The 24,085-nt window shown below is 46.3% G+C and overlaps 1 protein-coding gene across 1 annotated transcript in view; it reads left to right on the top strand.

Annotated features, from left to right (window-relative positions):
• Window positions 1-12,402, top strand: part of LOC311235699 (Fanconi anemia group C protein-like) — a gene marked incomplete at its 3' end in the record, with an annotated part of 117,949 nt that extends 105,547 nt beyond the window's left edge. The window contains exons 5-7 of the mRNA XM_084323166.1: window positions 1,630-1,737; window positions 9,253-9,317; window positions 12,234-12,402. Coding sequence (XP_084179292.1) covers window positions 1,630-1,737; window positions 9,253-9,317; window positions 12,234-12,402 — 342 coding nt within the window. The remainder of the gene's footprint in view (window positions 1-1,629; window positions 1,738-9,252; window positions 9,318-12,233) is intronic.
• Window positions 12,403-24,085: the final 11,683 nt, after the last annotated feature.

The raw sequence follows: 24,085 nt of genomic DNA, 5'->3' as shown, positions 1-24,085 counted from the left end.
CTTTCTTTTTCTCTCTCTCTCTCTCTCTCTCTCTCTCTCCCTCTTTCTTTCCCTCTTTCTTTTCTCTCTCTCTCCTTTTTTTCTTTTTCTCTCTCTCTCTCTCTCTCTCTCTCTCTCTCTCTCTCTCTCTCTCTCTCTCTCTCTCTCTCTCTCTCTCTCTCTCTCTCTCTCTCTCTCTCTCTCTCATTGTGTCTCCTCCTCCTCACGTTGTGTCTCCTCCTCCTCCTCCTCCTCACGTTGTCTGTCTCCTCCTCCTCCTCCTCCTCCTCACGTTGTCTGTCTCCTCCTCCTCCTCACGTTGTCTGTCTCCTCCTCCTCCTCACGTTGTCTGTCTCCTCCTCCTCCTCACGTTGTGTCTCCTCCTCCTCCTCCTCCTCCTCCTCCTCACGTTGTCTGTCTCCTCCTCCTCCTCCTCCTCCTCCTCCTCACGTTGTGTGTCTCCTCCTCCTCCTCCTCCTCACGTTGTGTCTCCTCCTCCTCCTCCTCCTCCTCACGTTGTCTGTCTCCTCCTCCTCCTCCTCCTCACGTTGTGTGTCTCCTCCTCCTCCTCCTCCTCCTCACGTTGTGTGTCTCCTCCTCCTCCTCCTCCTCACGTTGTGTCTCCTCCTCCTCCTCCTCCTCCTCCTCCTCACGTTGTCTGTCTCCTCCTCCTCCTCCTCCTCACGTTGTGTCTCCTCCTCCTCCTCCTCCTCCTCACGTTGTCTGTCTCCTCCTCCTCCTCCTCCTCCTCCTCACGTTCTGTCTCCTCCTCCTCCTCACGTTGTGTGTCTCCTCCTCCTCCTCCTCACGTTCTGTCTCCTCCTCCTCATGTTGTGTGTCTCCTCCTCCTCCTCCTCCTCCTCCTCCTCCTCCTCATGTTGTGTGTCTCCTCCTCCTCCTCCTCCTCCTCCTCCTCATGTTGTGTGTCTCCTCCTCCTCCTCCTCCTCCTCCTCCTCCTCCTCACGTTGTGTGTCTCCTCCTCCTCCTCCTCACGTTGTGTGTCTCCTCCTCCTCCTCCTCCTCCTCCTCACGTTGTGTCTCCTCTTCCTCCTCCTCCTCCTCCTCACGTTGTGTCTCCTCCTCCTCCTCCTCCTCCTCCTCCTCACGTTGTGTCTCCTCCTCCTCCTCCTCCTCCTCCTCCTCATCCTCCTCCTCCTCACATTGTGTCTCCTCCTCCTCCTCCTCCTCCTCACGTTGTGTCTCCTCCTCCTCCTCCTCCTCCTCCTCCTCCTCCTCCTCCTCACGTTGTGTGTCTCCTCCTCCTCCTCCTCCTCCTCCTCCTCCTCACGTTGTGTGTCTCCTCCTCCTCCTCCTCCTCCTCCTCCTCCTCACGTTGTGCGTCTCCTCCTCCTCCTCCTCCTCCTCACGTTGTGTGTCTCCTCCTCCTCCTCCTCCTCCTCCTCACGTTGTGTCTCCTCCTCCTCCTCACGTTGTGTCTCCTCCTCCTCCTCCTCCTCCTCACGTTGTGTCTCCTCCTCCTCCTCCTCCTCCTCCTCACGTTGTGTGTCTCCTCCTCCTCCTCCTCCTCACGTTGTGTCTCCTCCTCCTCCTCCTCACGTTGTGTGTCTCCTCCTCCTCCTCCTCCTCATGTTGTGTGTCTCCTCCTCCTCCTCCTCACGTTGTGTCTCCTCCTCCTCCTCCTCCTCCAGAGCGTGACGTGTCAGCTGACCACGGAGGACCCGGAAGCCGCCGCCCACCTGTTGGTGAAGCACCTGGGCCTCCCGCCCGACGGCTACCGGCTCAGGGTCCTGAGAAAGGTGCCCCTCTATTTTTTACTGTATTCATTTACAAACAATTAAAACTAGGGCTGTCAGTTTATCGCGTTAATTAGATTAATTAATTATTTTATTTATAATTTTATTTTTTTATATTTTTTAATCTCATTCATTCCATAAGAACGTAGAACAGGGTTTCCGTTAGAAAAAATTGTTGCCGGCCTCAGTGTCCGGTAGATTTCTTTGATTTGATCTACCGGTCAAATGAGAGAACTTCCGGTCAGAGTTTATTGAGCTTAAAAACAATTGATAGGCAAAAGAATGACAACAAAACAAAAGAATGACATCATCAAGGCATGTAGATTTATAATATTTTTACTTAAAACTAGGCTACTTTTGCGTATAGTCATTATATTCCAAATAAAATAAGTCCCGAGACTCCGTGCTGCTGCCGACTTTAAATCAAATAGGTGTCTGTGGGCAGTCGCCCGACATTAATAAACAGCAGTCTGTTATAATCACATTTTTATGAGCTAACGAATTCCGTTATATTGGACATTTGTATTAATTATATCAAGCGAAGAACTGAGAAATTTGGCAGAGAGAGACGGCAACATTATCCTGGGTTTGCGTGACGACTCTCTCTCTCTCCACCTCCCAATGACTTATTTGCGAGAGTATGTCGATGCAGAGCAGCAGATTCAGCTGTTTTCTGGCTCTTTTCTGGCTCTATCTGGGGACCGCTCAGCAGCGCCCCCCACCCAACAGCTGAATTGCCAATGGCTGAATTGGAGTACTGCACTGTGCCGCTGCTGCTCCGGCTCTGCAGCTGCACATGCACTCCCAAACCCAGCACTAAGCTCTCGCTGACAACGTCGTTGTCATTATTAGAAGCAACGATTAAACAAATGTAATGATTGTTTCGTTCATCGCATAGGCTATTTAATTTTAGCCTATTTTAATACAATTCAAATAATCAAATTGTGCTTAGAGGGAATTATTTTCACCGGACATTAAGACCGGAGAGATTAAATATGTCGGACTTCAACAGATTTTGCCGGTCAAATACCGGTAATTACCGGCTAACGGAAACGCTGACGTAGAATACACATTTACAGACTTTTTTTTTTAATATGGTCCATTTGCATGTTATTTATCTGATTCTAGGGACATCTATGGATCTCAGGGAATGTATTCCCAGTGTCAGAAATACTGTGTCTGTTACTAGGCTTGAGTAAATTGTAATGAACCAAATGAGAATATCAATAAAAAACATCTATATTTTTGACTGAATAACACCATGCTAAAATTGACCAGACCTGAAAAATCTAAGCAAATGAATAAATGGAAGATGATTAACCCATTCTCCGCCGATGACGTGTTAACACGTCATTCTCCGCCATGCGTAATCTGCCAATGATGCCGTAAGGCGTCTTTGAGATCAATATTTCATATTTTCGTCATGGTATTCACATTTCACCCACGGAGTCTTGGCTAGTGCTGTAGGACTCCGCTCAACTCTGCAACGCTTCAATACCGCCACCTCGTGGCCGATCGACGAGTTGCCAAACCGGAAGTGGCCGGAAGTGCTTGGTCCGTCCCCTATTTTCGTCCGGCCACTCTGTGATCGTCCCGGGGCTCAATACAGACACCGTCGATATGGATCTTTGCCATAACTCAATAATCAACATTATTTGGACGTGTATTAGTAATATACAACCCGGCAATGGATCGCATCGATCAACATCCCATAATAGCGATCTTTTTGCTCCACTCTCATCACCCAACGCTACGAGGAGACTGGGGTGAGTTTCAGCGTTTTTCTTTACCATTTTCGATACAAACTGCTCTGATCAATATATCACCCATACTACATGAATCATTTAACATCGGTCACGGAATTATAAACGACACCCCCCCCCCCCCCCCCCCCCTCCGTTGATCCACGCATGATGAGTCATAACGTCTAGGACAATGTACAGTTGACATTTTTAATCTGCCGTAGATCGGTATCAAACTGCATTTGATGATCTAATATATGCATTTATGGCTATATCTCACATTCTATGAAATACTGCAGAAAACGATAAAAACATATTTATACTAGACCGTATTTTTGTATGAATGTGTGAATGAAAAAGTAAAACGTTCCTACATCCTGAACGATAGATAATTGATGTTGAATGGGCCATAGTAATGTCAATTTAGCAATACAATTTAAAAAGTTATAGCCCTGCAAAGAAGGTGAACATCTCCATAGACAAATAGAGCTGGCAGAGGATGGTTTAGGGTGGGTACAATGCCCGGCAGAGAATGGGTTAAACAGAAGGTTTTGTAGATACAGTACTGAATTCTGCCATCCATGCCATTTGAAATAATGATTATAGAATATCAGGCCTAAAATGGTTATGCGATTAATTAGATTAATTCATTACAAATCCTGTAATTAATTAGATAATCGCGTTAATTAGATTAATTAATTATTTTATTTATTATTCTTTTATTTTATTTTATTTTTTTATCTCATTCATTCCATAAGAACGTAGACTACACATTTACAGACTTTTTTTTTTAATATGGTCCATTTGCATGTTCTTTATCTGATTCTAGGGACATCTATGGATCTCAGGGAATGTATTCCCAGTGTCAGAAATACTGTGTCTGTTACTAGGCTTGAGTAAATTGTAATGAACCAAATGAGAATATCAATAAAAAACATCTATATTTTTGACTGAATAACACCATGCTAAAATTGACCAGACCTGAAAAATCTAAGCAAATGAATAAATGGAAGATGATTAAACAGAAGGTTTTGTAGATACAGTACTGAATTCTGCCATCCGGACACATGACATTTGAAATATGATTATAGAATATAGAATATCAGGCCTAAAATGGGTATGCGATTAATTAGATTAATTAATTACAAATCCTGTAATTAATTAGATAAAAAAATGTAATCGCCTGACAGCACTAATTAAAACGTATTATACACTCAAAATGAATGTACTGACTACTAAAATCTGACCAGTTTACTAAATATATTTATTAAAAAGTAATAATAATAATGATAATAAACGTAATTTGTACCCAAACAAAACACAAAAAAACATGGCAGTCTTTCTTCCTGTTTGATACCCACACAGTTTAAAACCAGACAGTCTTTCTTCCTGTTTGATACCCACACAGTTTAAAACCAGACAGTCTTTCTTCCTGTTTGATACCCACACAATTTAAAACCAGACAGTCTTTCTTCCTGTTTGATACGCACAGTTTAAAACCAGACAGTCTTTCTTCCTGTTTGATACCCACACAGTTTAAAACCTGACAGTCTTTCTTCCTGTTTGATACCCACACAGTTTAAACCCTGACAGTCTTTCTTCCTGTTTGATACCCACACAGTTTAGAATCAAATCAAATCAAATCAAATTTATTTGTAAGGCCCGACAAACACACGTTAATGTCCCCATGGGCCAGACACGTCTTCTTTAAACAAGTCAAGAAGAAACATAACAATAAGTCAAGAACAAAACAACAAATTTAAAATAAATGCAAAATAAATGAATGAATGCAAACACTCCCAGACATACCCCACGCGAAGGTAAGGAAAAACTCACTAAAACCTAACAATAGGAAAAAAATTCACCACAGGCAGTGTGGAGGAGAGAAACCTTAGAAGGGCCATTCAAGGGGGGGATCTCCCTTCTTAGATGTCGGTGATAGTAGTGTTCCAGACTGACAGTTGGTAAGCATGCACTCAAGTGTGTAGAGAAACACAGATGAGTGCATGCAATAGCAACTGAACATTTTGAAAAATTAAAGATAGAGCTGATAGCGATGGCAACTGAACATTTTGAAAGATTAAAGATAGAGCTGATAGCTAATCTATTTGAGGCACAGGGGCGGCGCAAAGAGGGTTGCGTCCTCCCCGTCTTAATCACGGGACGTTCAACACTCCGGTCATCGCTCCGAGACAGCCGGAGACAGGGAGATAAAGGCCGGCGCTGAGAGGGTCGCAACCTCCCCGACATCATCGCGGGACGTCCAGCACTCCGGTCATCACTACGAGACAGCCGGAGACAGGGAGACAGGAGGGCACGCAGAGAGGGTCGCATCCTCCCGGTCTTCATCACGGGACGTCCGACACTCCGGTCAACACTCCGGGACGGCAACTCACAGGGAGACAGGGAGCTTGCGTGATTGTAGTGGGCGGACATAGCAATAGATACAAGTGGTAAGCATATATGTGAATAGAATAGATATATGAAGTAAGCATATTATGTGAATAGAATAGAAGTACTTAACCCAGCAATGAAACCACGTTGACAGACCACAAACCACGTTGACAGACCACGGACAGAAGACGGTAAGGAGCTGATCCATGGCCTCGGTGGTGCACGTAGAGCAGTCACTGCAATCTTGGCCAAGACCCCGAGACATCCATCACCTTGGTCAGCACTACGAGACAAGCACTCAGAGAGATGGGGGGGGGGGGGGGGGGGTGTTGGGACAGGGGAGGGGGGGGGGGGGGGGTTGGGACAGGGTTTAGAGAGTTCCAATGTTTGTAGTGCTGCAGAAAAGCAGACATGGGAGAAAATAGACATCCTAACTAAACTAGACAGATTAATCTAAAGGTCAGTCCCCAACCTGGTGAGGTTGAAGGAGAGAGAGAAAAGATGGGTCTTAAGCAGGGATTTAAAAGCTTCGACAGAGCAGGCGCCCCTGACGACGGCAGGTCATTTGTTCCACAGGTAGGGAGCGCGGTAGACAAAGGCTCTGTGGCCGGCGGATTTCTTTTTAACCCTAGGAATCGATAGAAGCCCCGCATTTTGTGAGCGCAGAGCACGAGCGGGCGAGTATCGGGAGATGAGATCGGATAGATAGAGCGGTGCAAGCCCATTTAAAATGTTGTAGGTGAGGAGTAGCACTTTAAAGTCAGATCGGGCTTGAATAGGAAGCCAGTGTAGGACGGACAAAACTGGTGTGATGTGATCAAATTTTCTAGTTCTAGTTCTAGTATCCGTGCAGCCGCATTTTGCACAAGTTGAAGATTTTTGATGCTTGAATTAGGTAGGCCTGAAAAAAGTGCATTACAGTAGTCCAGACGTGATGAGACAAAAGCATGAATCAGGGTTTCAGCATCAGCCAGAGTTAAAATGGGGCGAATTTTTGCGATATTATGAAGATGGAAGAAGGCAATTTTGGTGAAATTTTGTATATGTGCATTAAATGAGAGGGAGGAATAAAAAATTACTCAGAGGTTTTTTATGGTGGAGCTCTGGGATACATGACAAGTATCAAAGTTGAGGAAGATGTCCTGAAACAGGCCTCTGTGGTTTAGGGGGCCAACAATTAACATCTCAGTTTTATCTGCATTAAAGGCCAACTTGCAGGTTAAACCCTACTCTTCAGTTATGGGTAGTTTACATCATTGGTATCTAATTTCATTATTTATTTTTTTCCATTTGACGCCGGAAATGCCACAGGGTTCAAAAAGGTCCACGCACGAATAACATGCACGGAGCAAATCTAAAAGCTTATCAGACGCTAGCAGGGCCGTGACGTCACTCGAGGCAACTTATGCCTTATGCCCGTCCGGGTCATAGTACTACTGGCTATGGCTCTGGCTAACGTTACCCTGCTAACGTTAGCATTATGGCTACTGTCGTGAACCATTTTAGATCGGGGCATGTAGAGGAGTTTGGGGAAGGAGTCAAATGTGCAGGTCCTCTTCTCAGACCTGTGGGGCAAAGCACTGCACGCATCATGCCGGCTAGCAAGCTACACGTCGCGGCATGTTGATACGATAGCAGCCCCTCGGATAGCACTCGGTGCATCAGTCACGAAAGGGGCTACCGCGATAGCTATTAGCTAACGTTAACGTTACAAGCTCAAACACCTTATAACTACTACTATTGTTGTGTCCATAAGTTCCCTGGCAGAATACTTGTGAGGACAAAGGTATACAAAGAGGAGAGAACCATTTTAAATCAGGCATTCATGCCGGCTAGCAAGCTACACGTCGCGGCATGTTGATACGATAGTAGCCCCCTCGGATAGCACTCGGTGCATCACAGTCATGAAACGGGCTAACGTTATAAACACAATATGTACAACGACACAATGATTTACATTATTACAAATATGGTAACGTGGTTGTGGCTTTTACAAATAGTGGTTAGCTTTAGAGATGAATGGCTATGATCACGGAGCAATAGTGTTATAGCTCCTCGGCTAGTAGTAACAAGAAGGCTCTCTGCTTCCTGCCGTCTGCCTGTGAGTCTCAGAGCCCCTGCTGCCCTGTACCCAGTGTGACGTCATCATTAAGATGACACACGCACGCTATGAAACCATGGATTAAAATATGCATGTGCGTGGAGGTTGTGGTTTGGTCGACAAAATGTTTGATAAAAACGCCAAAACTGGGTCAATTTCGAAAAAAAAATCCCCCCTCTTCATGAAAGTCACCGTTGCCCTAGTCACATTGTTTATTGAACAAAAATACAACCTGCAAGTTGGCCTTTAAGGAGTAGAACGTTTTGCGACATCCACTTTTTGACGGCAAGCAAGCAGGCCTCAAGGTTTTGTAATTGGGAGGAATCATTTGGCTTAATAGGTATATATAATTGGGTGTCATCAGCGTAAAAATGAAAGTTTATGCCAAATTTGCGTATGATATTGCCAAGGGGTAGCATGTAAATCGAAAATAGCAAAGGGCCCAGGACAGAGCCTTGTGGGACACCACATTGCACTGGGAGGGTCTCGGATGTTAAATCATTATTAGAACCTGACAGTCTTTCTTCCCTGTTTGATACCCACACAGTTTAAAACCAGACAGTCTTTCTTCCTGCTTGATACCCACACAGTTTACAACTTGACAGTCTTTCTTCCTGTTTGATACCCACACAGTTTAGAACCTGACAGTCTTTCTTCCTGTTTGATACCCACACAGTTTAAACCCTGACAGTCTTTCTTCCTGTTTGATATCTCTGTCTTCCTTCTAGCGAACAGACTCTATTCCCCATAACCTCTGACCCCCATTAGTCCCGCCCACAAGCCCCTAGAGTAGTGTAGGAGGGTGCTGAAAATTGGGTCATATAATGGAAAGAATAAACACAAAATAATAACAAAAAAATAGGTAAATTAATAAAAGAAGGAGGGCTTATAAATGGATACATGATATCTATATTATAGACATTATATTACTGGCAAAATTCAGCCGGCTCTGCAAATATTTCAGGAAAGGTCCCCCCACACCTTTTGGAACCTTTAGTTTGAGTTACACGCTGAATATCTTGATATCATTGTTTCATTGACAGATTTTCCAGACTTTTTGACAGATTTTACTGACTTTTTGACAGATCTTTGGGTGGAAAAGCCTGCTCCACCCAACGCCATCCTGTTTTTCTGAGCATTTCTGTTTGCCTGAGCAGCATCTCTGTTTGCCTGAGCAGCATCTCTGTTTGCCTGAGCAGCATCTCTGTTTGCCTGAGCATCTCTCTACGTGCGTCAGCAGAGGTTTGACATGTGGCTCCTTGCAATGTGTTCCTTTCTCAGACGGTGGCTTTGCTGTTGGAAGAGATCGAGACGAGCTGCAGCTGTCAAGACGACCCACGTCAGAGGTACAGTCTAGAGACCAGGGGTTATTTTTTTTTATCCACTTTTTCTCCTCCTATTTTCTGTATTTTTCTCCCATCCCAATTTAGTCGTTATGCCAATTCCCCCCTCCCCTTCCTGGTCGTTGCGCGTATGTGCCCCCCACTGGTCGGTACAAGGGAACCCTGAAGTCTATCACATGCTTCCTCCGATACATAGGAGACAGCCAGCAGCCTCTTTTCACCTGGCAGCGAGGACTCTCATTGGTGAAGTGTAACGCGTGGGAGGTCACACTACCCTCACCATCTCCCTCCCTTGCTGTGCAGGCGCCCTGACCGACCTGTAGGAGTCGTTGTTTACAACGACCAGATTACCACCCACCGGCTTCCCTCCCGCTGACTCTGCCAATTGAGCCAGTATGACGACCGGCCAAGCCGGAGGCAACGCTGACAGCCGGATTCGATACCAGTGTCTCTGCAGTGGTAGACAGACGCTTAGTCCGCTGTGCTGCCCGGCCGCCCAGGGGTTCTCAAACTTTTTTATACCCCATTTTATTTAGGATTTTTTTTGGGGACCCCACACTTAACACATCTTGCGCCAAAAACGAGTTATCTCGTTATTGCCTGCCAATCGAATAGCGCCAACAACGAGGAAACTCGTTTTTATGATCGTTATTTCCTTTATTCGCTATTGGCATTCATAATTCATCCAGGAAGGCCCCGGGAGCCAGCTGGACCCTGTCTGATATTGCAACGCCTCAATACCGCCACCTGGTTGGATTTCGGGCGAGTTACACTCTACTATAAACCGGAAGTGGCGCTCGGTGCATCGGGGAAAAAGCTCCGGCAGAGATATCTTGTAACGTGGATCAATATACACACCTCGAGTGCATTGGATCGCTTTCGAGACGCAAGAATCAATATGCTTTCGGCGTTTATTGCGTCATACAAACGGAAAATGGATCTAGCAGATCGACGTGAAATAATTGGAATTTTTTTTCTCCAGACGCATCGGCCACAGGTAAGAGGAATCTACAGTAACGTTATTTCCAGCTCGATTGTCCATTTATTTCATTGCAATCTATCTGATCAACGTATGGTGTCTTACTAAAGAAAGCCGTTAGTGACAATCAAGGAATCATAAATGACCCCCCCCCCCCCTTTCCTTCACGCATGATGGAGCATAATGTATAGCGATCATATGCATTTGGATTTGTTAAGATAGCATGTATAGGGACGAAACGCCAATCGATTATGTGTAATACGCGTCAGGGCCTATAACGCGCGTTCTAGGAATTACTGCTATACAGTCTAAAAACTTACTTATATTCTCGACGGTACTAACACGACAATGTATGAATGGAAAAATATAACGTTCCCACATCCGGAACGATAGATACCCGATGTTGAATGGGCCATAGTAATGTCGATATAGCTATAATATTTAAAAAGTTATAGCCCTGCAAAGATGGTGAGCCACTCCATAGGGTTACAGCACTGGCAGAGAGTGGTATAAGATGGGCATACTGCATGGCGCAGAATGTGTTAATGTATCGCGTAATTTCAAAGTGGAATTAAGGAATATCAAAATAAAAGCACACGTTGTTGAACTCGATCATGCATATTTATTTCGAAATTTTAATTACAGCACTATGTTATCAATACACATTTATAAAACGAGGCATATTTAGCCAGAATATGTTGTCAGAACATTAAAAAAAACGTATTTTCTTAATTTTTTATATATATTCTTTTACTTGCCAATGCTCTACCCCACTGTCACCTACCCGTGACCCCAATTTGGGTTGCAACCCATAGTTTGAGAACCACTGGTCTAGACACATCAGAGATACAGGGTCTAGACACACACAGGAAGTGACACAGGGTCTAGACACACACAGGAAGTGACACAGGGTCTAGACACACACAGGAAGTGACACAGGGTCTAGACCCACACAGGAAGTGACACAGGGTCTAGACCCACACAGGAAGTGACACAGGGTCTAGTCACACACAGGAAGTGACACACATCACGTCCTCCTGCAACATACTGTACTATGAGGTGCAGAACTCATGAGAGGTAAAGAGGCCGGCCGGTAACCGAAAGGTCGCTGGTTCGTTCCCTGCCATTGCCTGTGAGCTGGTGGCTGCTATTACATGTACAGTGCCTACCATCCTGCCTAAGTGCCCTTGAGCAAGGCACTGAACTCCAAAACTGGTCTAGGGGCGCTGCACTGCAGGTGAAATGCATAGGTGTGGGGGACTGTGTGTAACTTCCTGATGTTACAGGACTCTGTGTGTGTGTGTGTGTGTGTGTGTGTGTGTGTGTGTGTGTGTGTGTGTGTGTGTGTGTGTTGTGTGTTGTGTGTGTGTGTGTGTGTGTGTAACTAGGAGGGATATGAGAACTGTGTGTAACTAGGAGGGATATGATGACTGTGTGTAACTAGGAGGAATATGAGGACTGTGTGTAACTAGGAGGGATATGAGGACTGTGTGTAACTAGGAGGGATATGAGGACTGTGTGTAACTAGGAGGGATATGAGGACTGTGTGTGTGTAAGTAGGAGGGATATGAGGACTGTGTAACTAGGAGGGATATGAGGACTGTGTGTAACTAGGAGGGATATGAGGACTGTGTGTAACTAGGAGGGATATGAGGACTGTGTAACTAGGAGGGATATGAGGACTGTGTGTAACTAGGAGGGATATGAGGACTGTGTGTAACTAGGAGGGATATGAGGACTGTGTGCAACTAGGAGGGATATGAGGACTGTGTGTAACTAGGAGGGATATGAGGACTGTGTGTAACTAGGAGGGTTATGAGGACTGTGTGTGTGTAACTAGGAGGGATATGCGAGAAAAAACAAAGACAAATTTCAATTGCCTTGTGTACATTGACAATAAAATCTTCTGATCCTCTTCTAATGTGATTGACTCTCCACAGGTGTTCATGCGACAGTGTTCTGGCTGCTTCCGTAGCCTGTGTCCCCCTCGTCACATGTTCCGAAGCAGCCCCTCTCATTGGTGCATTGTTACAGAGGCCTTTGACCTGTAATAGGGCAGCCCTCAGCCAAGACTTCCTGGATGCTGTAAGCTCCGCCTACGCCAGGTAGGGGAAAAACGAGGGTCCGTCTCGACCTTGTAATATATAGTATATAATGTTATCTATATGGTGCTTTATTTCAGCGTTACATTTTGTTGCCTTAGCAACACGAGTGGTATCCCAAGTTATATAAAAACAGGAAGTAGTAGACTATGTGGACTTAAAAGATTTACATTACATTTACATTTAGTCATTTAGCTGACGCTTTTATCCAAAGCGACTTACATGTTCTGTACGACAAGCCATCAGGAAGGGCACAACTCTATCAGCTGAGCAACAATGTTCATCAAAGTGTTGAGTGCTACAGTGTAGGTTAGTTTATTAGGACAAGTGCATGACAGTACGGTTAGTTAGGGTTAGATTTTTTTTATTATAATTTTTTTTTATTCAGATAATGGTTGAAGAAGTGCGTCTTTAGTCGACGGCGAAAGATTGGATGTGTTTCGGCTGTCTTAACTGGGGTGGGTAGTTCATTCCACCATTGTGGGGCAAGGACTGAGATATGATTAGATTAGATTCAAATGTATTGTCATCATTATGCAGCACAAGTACAGTACATGAAAATAAGTTTGGCATCCAACCAGAGTGCAAACATAACAGTAAAGTACAATAGTAATATAATGTACAGGTGATTAAACTGGGTATACTATATATAGAGCCATATGAAATCCGCGATCACGGAATCGCGGACGGAATCGCGGAATTGAGCAATAAAAATGGAATCAACTGTAAATAATAAAAAAAAAAAAAAAAAAATTATAAATGTTGTGGGACTTATACAGCACTTTGTTCAACTTTGTCAGTGCTGTAAAGTTTAAACCTTTTTAAATCTTAGACAAACAAAACACTTTGCTTTCATGAAATATTGTAAGCCGTCATTTGAGGCTTTATAAAAGCAGCACAATGAACACAAATCTGTCAGTGCCGAGTCCGACCTCATCTTAAATAACAAACAGCATTGCTTGTTGTAATTAACAAAGAGAGGCAGAGTTGATTTTGCAAAAAAATATATATATCATTTATATTTTTTAATAATCACATTTTATTTTCATATTCGAATCCCATGCCCATCGAACGAAGCTTCGAAGCTTCGAAGTATTTAAGACAGCCCTATTAAATGGACTGTTATATCTTATTAAATTGTGGACATTTATTCATTCCCACTTATTAGACACTATTTCTGATGGTAAAATGAGCGTACAAAGCAAAATACAGAATTCTGAAATATTAAAACGGAAAAAACGGAATTTGGAAAAAAATTTAATGGAATTTGGAAAAAAATAAAACGGATTTCATATGGCTCTAACTATATATAAATGTGTACTATTGAGTGTAGTGCTAATCAGATGTATGTACAGATATAGTATGTAAAAGTATTATGTGCAGGTATGTACAGATGTACGTGGATAGATATATATATACAGTAAGAATAAATATATCTGACTTCCGAGATGTTCGGGTAGGCGGCCATTGAAAAGAGCTCCCGGTCAAAGAACATCGAAAAAGGAAGTTAAAATATCTAAAACAATATTGAGAACAATATCGACAGACTCGGAGAAGAATTAAAGAAGGGTCAGGACGAGCTCAAAGAAGAAATAAATAAGAGACTCGAGACAATTGATGAAAAATGACAGAAACAAGAGAAAGACATAAGGATGTTAGAAGAAAGGACGGCTGAAATGGAGGAATGGAATACAGAAATACAAGGAATTCTAATGGCGACGCTCGAACAACAAAACATGATGAGAGAGAAGCTAACGGACTTGGAGGGGAGGTCAAGGAGAAATAATATTCGAATATGGGGACTGAGAAGGGATAGAAGGAGACTCGATGACCAAATATGTAGACAACCTAATTCGAAAAGAATTAGAAATGTCAGACCTCGCCAAGATAGAGATTAAAATGGCGCACAGGGCCCAGGCACTGAAGCCACAGATAAACAGACCACCGAGAGCAGTTATAGTTAATTTCTTGAAATTCGAAGTCAAAGAAAACATTCTCAGAGCAGCCTGGCAGACGAAGATGGAGGTGGAGGGATAGAGGATAACCTTCGACCATGACTATTCAACAGAGGTGGCTGTAAAACGTCGGAGCTATGTTGAAATAAAAAAGGCTTTGAAAGAGAAAGGAATCAGATTTCAATCACCAATGACCACGCTGAAGGTCCATTGGAAAGAAGGCATCAAGGTGTACAACGACGTGCGGGAAGCGACGAGGGACATAAACCGGAGAGGATGGAGGGTGCCGGGAGGAGAAGGAGAGAGACCGACGCTGATGCAGAGGTTGGAGAAGGCGCGCAGATGGACCAGGGTCGAGGGACGAGGACGAGCAGAGGAGGACGGGAAGGGGACGGGGATCTGAAATGATTCAAAGCGGATCAACTGAGAAGAACGAAGAAAAGACACGGGGAAGGGGAGCAGAGAGGAGACGAGATATCAATATGAAAGACTTACCAATATAAACGTTGGACAGATATGAAAAAAAAACAGAAATACACGTGACACACTACGAGGGAATATGAACACGAGAATAAGATAGGATGGTATAATACATAGGAGATAATTGCAACAAATGTTATATAAAAAAATAATAATAATTAAAAAAAAAGACAAGGAAATTCAAGAAATACACATTGGACTGGTATACATGAGACACACACAATACAAGTAAATGTAAACATGAAAATTACTTATGCAATGAGAAGATGGTAAAGTACATACGAGATAATTATACCAAAAGTTATAAAAAAGGACATGGAGATTCAAGAGATATGTTGGGAAAAAACACATGTTGGACGGACATGAAAGAACCACAGGATTACACGTGACACATAATACAAATAGACGGGAACATGAAAGTGACTAATGCAGAGCTTTGACCGGGAGCTCGGAGGTCGCACACAGAACAAGTTGGACATGTATAGTGCACATCTTTTAGCCACTAGGGGGAGCCCTCTCACTAGGAGAGCCACTATTCCCCACCCGCCAGCGGGGGAAAGAGGGATACGACTGAGATCCTCTACTACCATGGAAGTAGCAAATGTTAATGTTGATGTTATTGTTTATTATGGTTATATGTATGTAAATCAGACAGGGATAGCAATGGCTACAACCACAAATATAATTTTATGTGACATGGGTAGAACGGGAGAACAAGTGGAAAAGAAATATGACACAAGTTAAGGGTATCAAAATTATGTTGTTGAATGTTAATGGTATGAATAGTCCGATCAAAAGGAGTAAGGTGATGACGAAACTTAAGAAAGAAGAGGCGCAGGTTATCTTCTTACAAGAAACACATCTAATATCACAAGAACATGAAAAACTGAAGAGATTTGGGTATGAGAATTTGTTTTATAGTTCTTTTAAACAGAACCTTAGAAGAGGAGTAGCTATACTAATTAAGAACACAGTGAAGTTTGAAATGATCAGGGAAATAAGGGATAAAGAGGGGAGGTATGTAATGGTCAAGGGGAAAATGGAAGGTCAAATGGTAACACTAGTGAATGTGTATGCTCCACCAGACAGTGAGAAATATCTATTTGAAATAATCTTTGATATCATAGCGATGGAAGGGGAAGGGGTCCTAATCTGTACAGGTGATTTTAATGTAGTACTGAACTATGACATAGACACGACAAGCACAAAGAAATGGAGGAGCAAACATTAGCAAATATATGAATATACAAATGACAGAATTAGGAATCATGGATATATGGAGAGAAATGCACACACTAGACAGAGAATACACACATTATTCACATCCACACACAACATATTCAAGGATAGACTATTTTCTCATGACAACAGGGGACAGATACAGGGTAGAAGACTGCAGGATAGGGGTAACGGACATATCGGACCATAGCGCAATATATCTGACAGTGAATCTTAAAAGTAGACGGAGAAATACAGTTTGGAGACTGAACGTAGGTGTAACTGAGGGGTACAATTCCCTGACTGTATTGTTAGATATGATACTTACTACCACTACCTCTTGTACTTTAGACTCTGGCCACCCAGTACTAGGCATAAATAATTATGGTAAACACTCCCACGTAGATGAAACGATCCAACACAAATGTACCAAGTCGAAAGTCTGCGTTTAATAATAATTAATACATAGCAAAAGGTATGTAGAGCAATCACTTAATTACATTTATGATTTGAAATAGGATGCACTTTTATGGCAAATGAGTATTCGTTGGTATATCAATAGAGAACGTCCAATCTCTGGTGGCGCAGGCGGTAAATATACAACCTGGAATATTTAAGGAATAATAGCAATGATACTTTAATGATTATAGAACTGGATACACTAGGGGGGAATTCCGGTCGCTTGTAAGACAACTGGAGAAGGGGGGGGGGGGGGTAGAGTCTGGCTGTATCCGTCTGGCCGAGGGTATCCTGGGAGAACCCACGGTTGTGCGGCTCGGTGCCTCAGCGATCCTCGATCCACAGATGAAAGCAGTTGGACTCTCTGTGGGCCGGCTTCCTCCGGTCCACGATGGAGAGACGTGAAGCGACCTCGTCGTGTAGAGCGTCTCCTCACCTGTCGTCCTCTCCGGGGGGGGGGTTTCCAACACACGGCAGTGTTGGTCTTTATCCATAGAATAATCACTGTATACAAAGCATAATCCGTGCCTGGGAAGGCGGGCTGTCGTCGGTAGAATAATCCGGTATGCAGGTCCACTCGCTCGTCGGCTCTGGGGCTCCTCGGGTGCAGCCTCACATGGGGTTGGCCACCCTGGATAAGCAGCCAGTTCTACCCGAAACGATGGGGGTGCTGACTACGATAGTATTCTCACCGCACGAAGCACTACATATGAATAGACTATTATTAGCTTAATAGACTACGTCCAACTCGACGATATAGTGCCAAATATGACTATTCAAATATTAATATACACGATGTCTCAATACCGATGGTAGGCCGAACTTGGCCTTACTCCCACACGTGGCGTCGCGGGGAGGCTTTACGTCTGTCACTCTATTGGAGGGTAAGAAACTGGACTATAAAGAAGTCCTACTTTAGTAGCGCAGTATATATACGCACTATGAACAAATAGTACCATTAGTGGTGCGGTAGCCAGATTCCTACGCGGAACTAGGACTTGTTCGTACATGTTGAGCGGTACGTTTGAACTGGGTCTGGGGGGTATGGCAGCCTGGCACCAAGGTCTCGACCAATAGTAGAATGGAGACTATTATGGGATGTTCAGTAGGCTAGAATGGATATTCAATGCATATTGTACAAGGAATATACAAGGGATATCAGGGAATATTAGAGAATATACAAATACAATTAAATATATATATATAAATAAATATATATATTCGGTTTAATCTGGCCCTTCACAACAGCCACCCCCTGATTGGTCCCAGACCTAATCAGTTAAGCAGAGACAGATTAATCGCGTTGTCTATTTACACATAAGGGTTTGCTGTAGGGGTCAGTCAACTTCACAAAGTCATAGGGTTATAGGGTCATGGTCATCATCGATTGTGTCTGGGAGTCGGGGCAGTTCTATGAGCCTCGCCACGGGACGGGTGTAAGTGCGACCCTGGACAAGCACTTCAGCTGCTCGGACCTTGCCGTCGGCACCGGTGATCACTTTGCTTACGCGGCCGGCCGGCCACATAGCTCTGGGCAGTGATTGATCAATAATCATGACGACTGTTCCTTCTGTCAAATTGTCTCTCTCCTTTACCCACTTCTGGCGGGTCTGTAGAGACGGTAGGTAGTGCAGTAGGAATGTCCTTTGTTGTGCACTCTCTATGGTAGTGCAATCATCTATGTTGGGGTCTGCGGAGATAACAGTGCTCAATCCACAGAACATAGGTTTCTTATTCTCAGCCTCCTCTTGACTTGCTTCCCTCGGGATAGGCGTGGGCCACTCTCCTTCCGGGAGCTTTAGGAATGCTGGGCCGTCACTGTAGACATTGCGACGGGTGAGGTCATCTAGGGGCATTCCCCGGGTGATGACGTCAGCTGGGTTCTGTTTTGTATCAACGTAGCGCCACTCTGTTTCTCCGGTTAACTCTTCGGTTAAGTCTTGAATCTCGGTGACTCTGACTCCCACGAAGACTTCGTACTTGCATGAGTCCGATTTGATCCAGGCGAGTACTGTCGTGGAGTCTGACCACAGGATTGTTCTAGACACCGGTATGGTGAGCTCACGTTGGATGAGCGTGGCTAGGTGCGCTCCGGCTAGGGCTGCGCAGAGCTCTAGACGTGGGATAGATTGTTGCTTGCGTGGGGCTATTCTCGAGCGGGCGAGGACAAATGCTGTGTAGATCTCTCCCCCCTCTTCTTGGGCCCGCAAGTAGGCTACTGATCCGTATGCGACCTCTGAGGCGTCACTGAAGACGTGTAAGTCCATTTTACATGTCTCTGGCCTCACCGTGGGTGGGAAGTAGCTTCGGCGCATATTAACGCCTGGGAGTGAGTGGAGCTCCATCTCCCACTCTCTCCAGGTGGATGCAAGGTGTGCGGGAATGGGGTCGTCCCAGCCCTGGTCCTTGTCCCACAATGCTCGTACAATCATTTTTGCCCTGGTGGTGTACGGTAGAATACATCCTAGCGGGTCATATTGTCGGGCGAGTGTTGTGTACACACTCCGTCTGGTGGTCGGCGCCGCCGCCGGCCTTCCCTGCTCCGTAGTCAGGGGCTTGTGTCTGTAGTGAAGCGAATCTGTTTTGAATCGCCACACCAATCCCAGGGTCATCTCCTGGGCTTCTCCCGGGATTGTAGCCATCCAGGTCTCGCTGCTGGCTGCCTTGTCCTCGGAGGAGAGGCTGCGCAGTACTTGCGGATCGCTGCTGGCCCACTGCCTGAGATCAAAGCCGCCTTTGATCAATGAGGCGCGGAGTTTAATCAGGAGAGCCTCGGCTTCTTCCTGGGTTGAAAGGCTTTGTAGACAGTTGTCTACGTAGAAGCTGTTCTTTACGCTGTGTCGGACCTCTTCGTCCGCTGCTGGGTCCTCTGCTACATGTTTCTGTAGTGCAAATGTAGCACAGCAGGGGCTGCACGTCGTTCCGAAGGGGAGGACTTCCCATTGGTAGATGGCTGGGTGCTCATCTCCTGGCTTCTCTCTCCATAGGAACCGTAACAGGGGCTTGTCCTCCTCTACTAATCTCACCTGCAGGAACATTCCTTTAATGTCCCCGCTGATGGCCACCTTTTCCTGGCGGAAGCGGAGTAGAACGCCGAGTAGGGAGGGGCCGAGTGTGGGACCGGGCAGTAACTCTTTATTCAGATTTTGGGATCCGATCTGGTAGCTGCAGTTAAATACTATGCGGTCTTTACCGTTGTGATGGACCTTGTGGTGAGGCACGTACCACGATTCAGTGGTCTGGTCAGCCTCTTTAATGTCCATCTTTGTGACGTGTCCCGCTGTGATGAGCTTCTCAATCTCAGCGCGGTATACACTCTCTTGGGCGGGGTTCTTGGCTAAGCGCCGCTCCGTGTTCAGCAGGTACCGTTCTGTGGCGTCTGTCTTGGCGTGGAAAGTAGGCATTCCTTCTCGCCGCAGGAGTGGCGTGGCGTATCTCAACACGCCGTTGACCGGGACTCTCTTGGTCCCTGTCTCGAGGAGGTGAATGGCGTAAATGTCATCTTTAGAGCGAATGTCTTTCTTTCCGTTCTTAAAGGGCATTTGTTCCAAGGTCCATAGCCGCTCTACGTGTTGCAGGAGTGCGGTTTCTCCCTCTGTGACTCGGGAGTGGAGACATCTAGTGGCTGTACTTCGGTTGAGAGATTTGGCGAGCGGGCCTTGGAGAGTCCATCCCAAACGGGTCTCGACTGCTGCAGGACAGCCTTGGGGTCCGGTATGAACCCGGTCTATCGGGACAATGAGGTCTGCATGGTCGGAGCCTATCAACAGGGTCGGCATAGCATTGTCTATGAGCCGGATCGGTAACTTGCGCAGATGTGCATATTTCTCCATCAGCTTGGCGACGGGGTATGTGTACCGCGACAGTCCTATTTCTTGGCTGGTGAAAGCGTCTGTAATCTGGTACCGTCGCTCAGGCTGGCCGCTTGCTGCGATAGAGAATGAGACATTCTCGCCCTTTATCGTCTTCAAATCTCGTCTTATTGTCCGAATTGTCATTTGGGTTTCGCTTCCCCGCAGCCCTAGCTGGGCCGCAGCGGAGGCGAGCAGAAGGGTCTTCTCTGACCCGTCATCGAGGACGGCGTAAGTGTCCAGGACGCGTGAATATTAAAGGCAACCAACTTGTGTTCTGATTGGCCGCGCCCCCACGCGCAGACAAGCGCAGCCGTCCCAAATGAAATCCAAAGAGCAAGCGCGGCAGCTTGGGCTGCTGTTCCAACGCACTTGTGTTGGACTGCGGTAGCAGTGGAGCGCTGCTGACTGATTATTATGTTTCGCGTTTTTAACAACCAAAGTTAGATTCACTCGTCACTGTACATGTATAAACAAAGCCCACACAGTTATGAAATAATAAACACTGACTATCTGACTCTTACCAATAAACACTGTGTTAGGACTATAAACACTGTTAGGACTATCTGACTCTTAATAATAAACACTGTTACAGACTAGTGTTAGGACTATCTCGATTCACGCGTCACTACTGTAACTAGAAACTCTGGGTGTCACTGTACATCAGTAACGTTATTTCGCGTTTTTAACGTCAGCGGGGCGATGCGGTGGTTAGTCCCCGCTTCCGTGCACCGCCGCCGGCTCTACTCGGTCCAGCTCCAGCAGCAGCGACCGTGCTCCGTTGTAAAGTAGCGATTTTTATTGTTTTGTCATGAAAACCCAATTACATAATCCAACATATGTGTAAAGAAACAACATATTCCAGTTAACGGTATATTTTTTAATGATTCATTACGGTATAAATTAGGTTAACTGGAGCTGTGGAGGCTGCTTGTTGAAGAGCCAGCGGGGCGATGCGGTGGTTAGTCCCCGCTTCCGTGCACCGCCGCCGGCTCTACTCGGTCCAGCTCCAGCAGCAGCGACCGTGCTCCGTTGTAAAGTAGCGATTTTTATTGTTTTGTCATGAAAACCCAATTACATAATCCAACATATGTGTAAAGAAACAACATATTCCAGTTAACGGTATATTTTTTAATGATTCATTACGGTATAAATTAGGTTAACTGGAGCTGTGGAGGCTGCTTGTTGAAGAGCCAGCGGGGCGATGCGGTGGTTAGTCCCCGCTTCCGTGCACCGCCGCCGGCTCTACTCGGTCCAGCTCCAGCAGCAGCGACCGTGCTCCGTTGTAGAACGAAGCCCTTCAATGACAGAGCAATGACTTCGCGACAGCCATATTAGACACATCGCCATAATTTAAGATATAGTTTATGCATTCGCAAATATGAGAGCTCTGTCATTGAAGTGGGTGGTGGCAGCTTACTAACAGTAGCGATTTTTATTGTTTTGTCATGACCAAACATAATCCCAACATAGATAGGAGGTGTACTGTATGTCAAATGTCGGTCATGTGGTGGAAGTGTTTAGTACAGTCACACAACAGAACACCGCTGTAGTACAGTCACACAACAGAACACCGCTGGTTCGACCAGCGCTTTTGCCGCGTCTCTCTTTGCGCGAGGGCGTGTGCTAGTGGATTGATTGATTGGCCGTGCGGCCAATCAGAGAAACGCTGAACGAAAAGCTGAACACAAGTTGGTTGCCTTTAATATTCACGCGTCCAGGACTTTATTCTGGTAGCTTAGTGTCACACGCACTACTTTTAGGAGTACTCGGGCTCCACTGCTGCTGGCGGGATCGATGTACATGACGCTCGCTTTGCTGCTGGATGGTGCGGGTGAAGGGCGCCGTCTGTTACTGTCGTGAAGTATGTCCAGATGGGCTCCATCGCACTTGGTGCACCTTTTCTTTAAGCGGCATTCGGCTGCCATGTGTGAGCGCGCACAGCGAAAACAGCGCTTGTTGGACTTTATCCATTGACTTGCTTCCTCCGCGTTCAGCTTGGGGAAGGAGTCACATTGCGCTAGCCAGTGTTCTTTCTCACAGTAGGGGCACACTATCTTCCACTTCTCCGTTCTGGAGGGGGTACTGTGGCTCCTGCTGCTCGGTACTGACTCCGATTGGTGCATCACAGTCACCGATCTTCTTCCATCATTTAGTCGTCTGGTTCCTTCTCTGGAGCCAGGGGTGCTCCGTCCGAATGTATCTAGCCGTAGGCTGCTGACTTCTCTCGCCAGGAAGTCTGCTAGATCGAGGAGGTTCGGTTCGGGGCCATTCGGGTCTCGGTGGTCTCTCTGCCGCCTAAAACGCTCCTGTCGAGCGGGCGGCAGCTTCTCCAAGATCCTTTCCACATTTGAGTTGGCGTAAAGTTCATGCCTCCCCTTCTCTCTCTGCGCTCCCAACATCCCTACCAGGGACTGCACTCTGATGGACAGGTCGTCCAGTGCTCGATTGTCTATTGCTGGGGGTAAGCGGTCGATGTGTCGGATCTCCTGGATCACGTAATCCCATATGCGCCCATACCTCTGGTCCAATGCTACCAGCGCTGCTGTGTATGGGGTGGTGGAAGTCGCGTAGGCGAGCGCTATATTATGTGCGCGGGGTACCTTTAAGTGCTTCAGTAGGATGGCGTATTTATGGCGTTCATCCAATACATCCACCAACATGGTCTCCAGACACATGCGGAGTTCTGTATACTGGGCCCGGTTCTCTTGGGTGAAGTCGGGTACCATAGGCGTGCCAATGTATGACGCTGACTGTGGATACATCGGCGAGCGTTGGGGGAGAGGCCTCCTAGGCGAGTCTCCTCCCGCTCCTTGGTATGGGCTGGTACCGGCAGTGTACCATGGCCCGCTTGTCCAGGTGCTGTTCCTCGGTGCGGGTCGTGCGTCGTGCTCACCCGTGTATAGAGTCGGGGGTCTGTAGCGCAGCTCCGCGGGAGTATAGCCTGGGCTGTACCGGACCTCCTGGTCCGGTAGAGTACTGTGCTGTCGTCGGGCGTGGTTCTCCTCCTCTTCCTCTTCGTCTTCAGTTAGGTCATCCAGTGCTTGTAGTCTCTGGTTTAGCCTCTCCACAGGATATGCTGCTCCTTCCCGGTTGCTAGGTCTCGCTTGGACCGGTGGGGGGAGGTGGTCTGTGGGGGGTATAGACCTCATCTGTTGGTCAAGTTCAGGGTTGTTTACTCGGCTAGGGGATGCCGCCCTGGAGGTGTGTCTAGACGAGTTCCTGGAGCCTCTGGCGGAGGGAGAGGGTGTTGTCCGTCTGATCAGCTGTTCTATTAGTTGCGCTTGCTGTCTGTCGCGCTCTGCGTCCCGTAGAGCACCAGCAGCTGCTCGCTGGCTGTCTGCTCGGTCTCGGGCCACATTCTCTTCCATCTGAATGCGTCTTATTTCTAGACGTATATGCTCTTCTTCGCTCCGCTGCTGGATCTGCAGTCGGTCGCGTTCAGCAGCGGCGTTCAGGCTGATGAGGAAGGCCTGCTGTAGGGTCCTCTCTGCCTCGCTGGGAGAAGGCGGTTGTATAGGGGAGCCTTCCCTCGGGGTACTCCTTGCGGAGCCTTGGAGCTCTATCTCCACGGTGCTCTCCCCGTCTTCTTCCGTGCCGAGTTCTCTCTCGGTAGCGTTGTATTCCTCCCGGGACTCATCGGGGACTACTTCTTCAGTACTGGCGGGGTGTGAAGTCATGTCTGGTTCCCACTGGTCCCCACCGTGAGCGTGGTCAGTTACATTAG

The sequence above is a fragment of the Notolepis coatsorum genome, assembly GCF_963971535.1.
Source record: "Notolepis coatsorum genome assembly, chromosome: 10".
Taxonomy (NCBI): domain Eukaryota; kingdom Metazoa; phylum Chordata; class Actinopteri; order Aulopiformes; family Paralepididae; genus Notolepis; species Notolepis coatsorum.
Note: the sequence above shows the minus strand (reverse complement) of the source record. Positions and strands in the feature narration are given on the sequence as shown.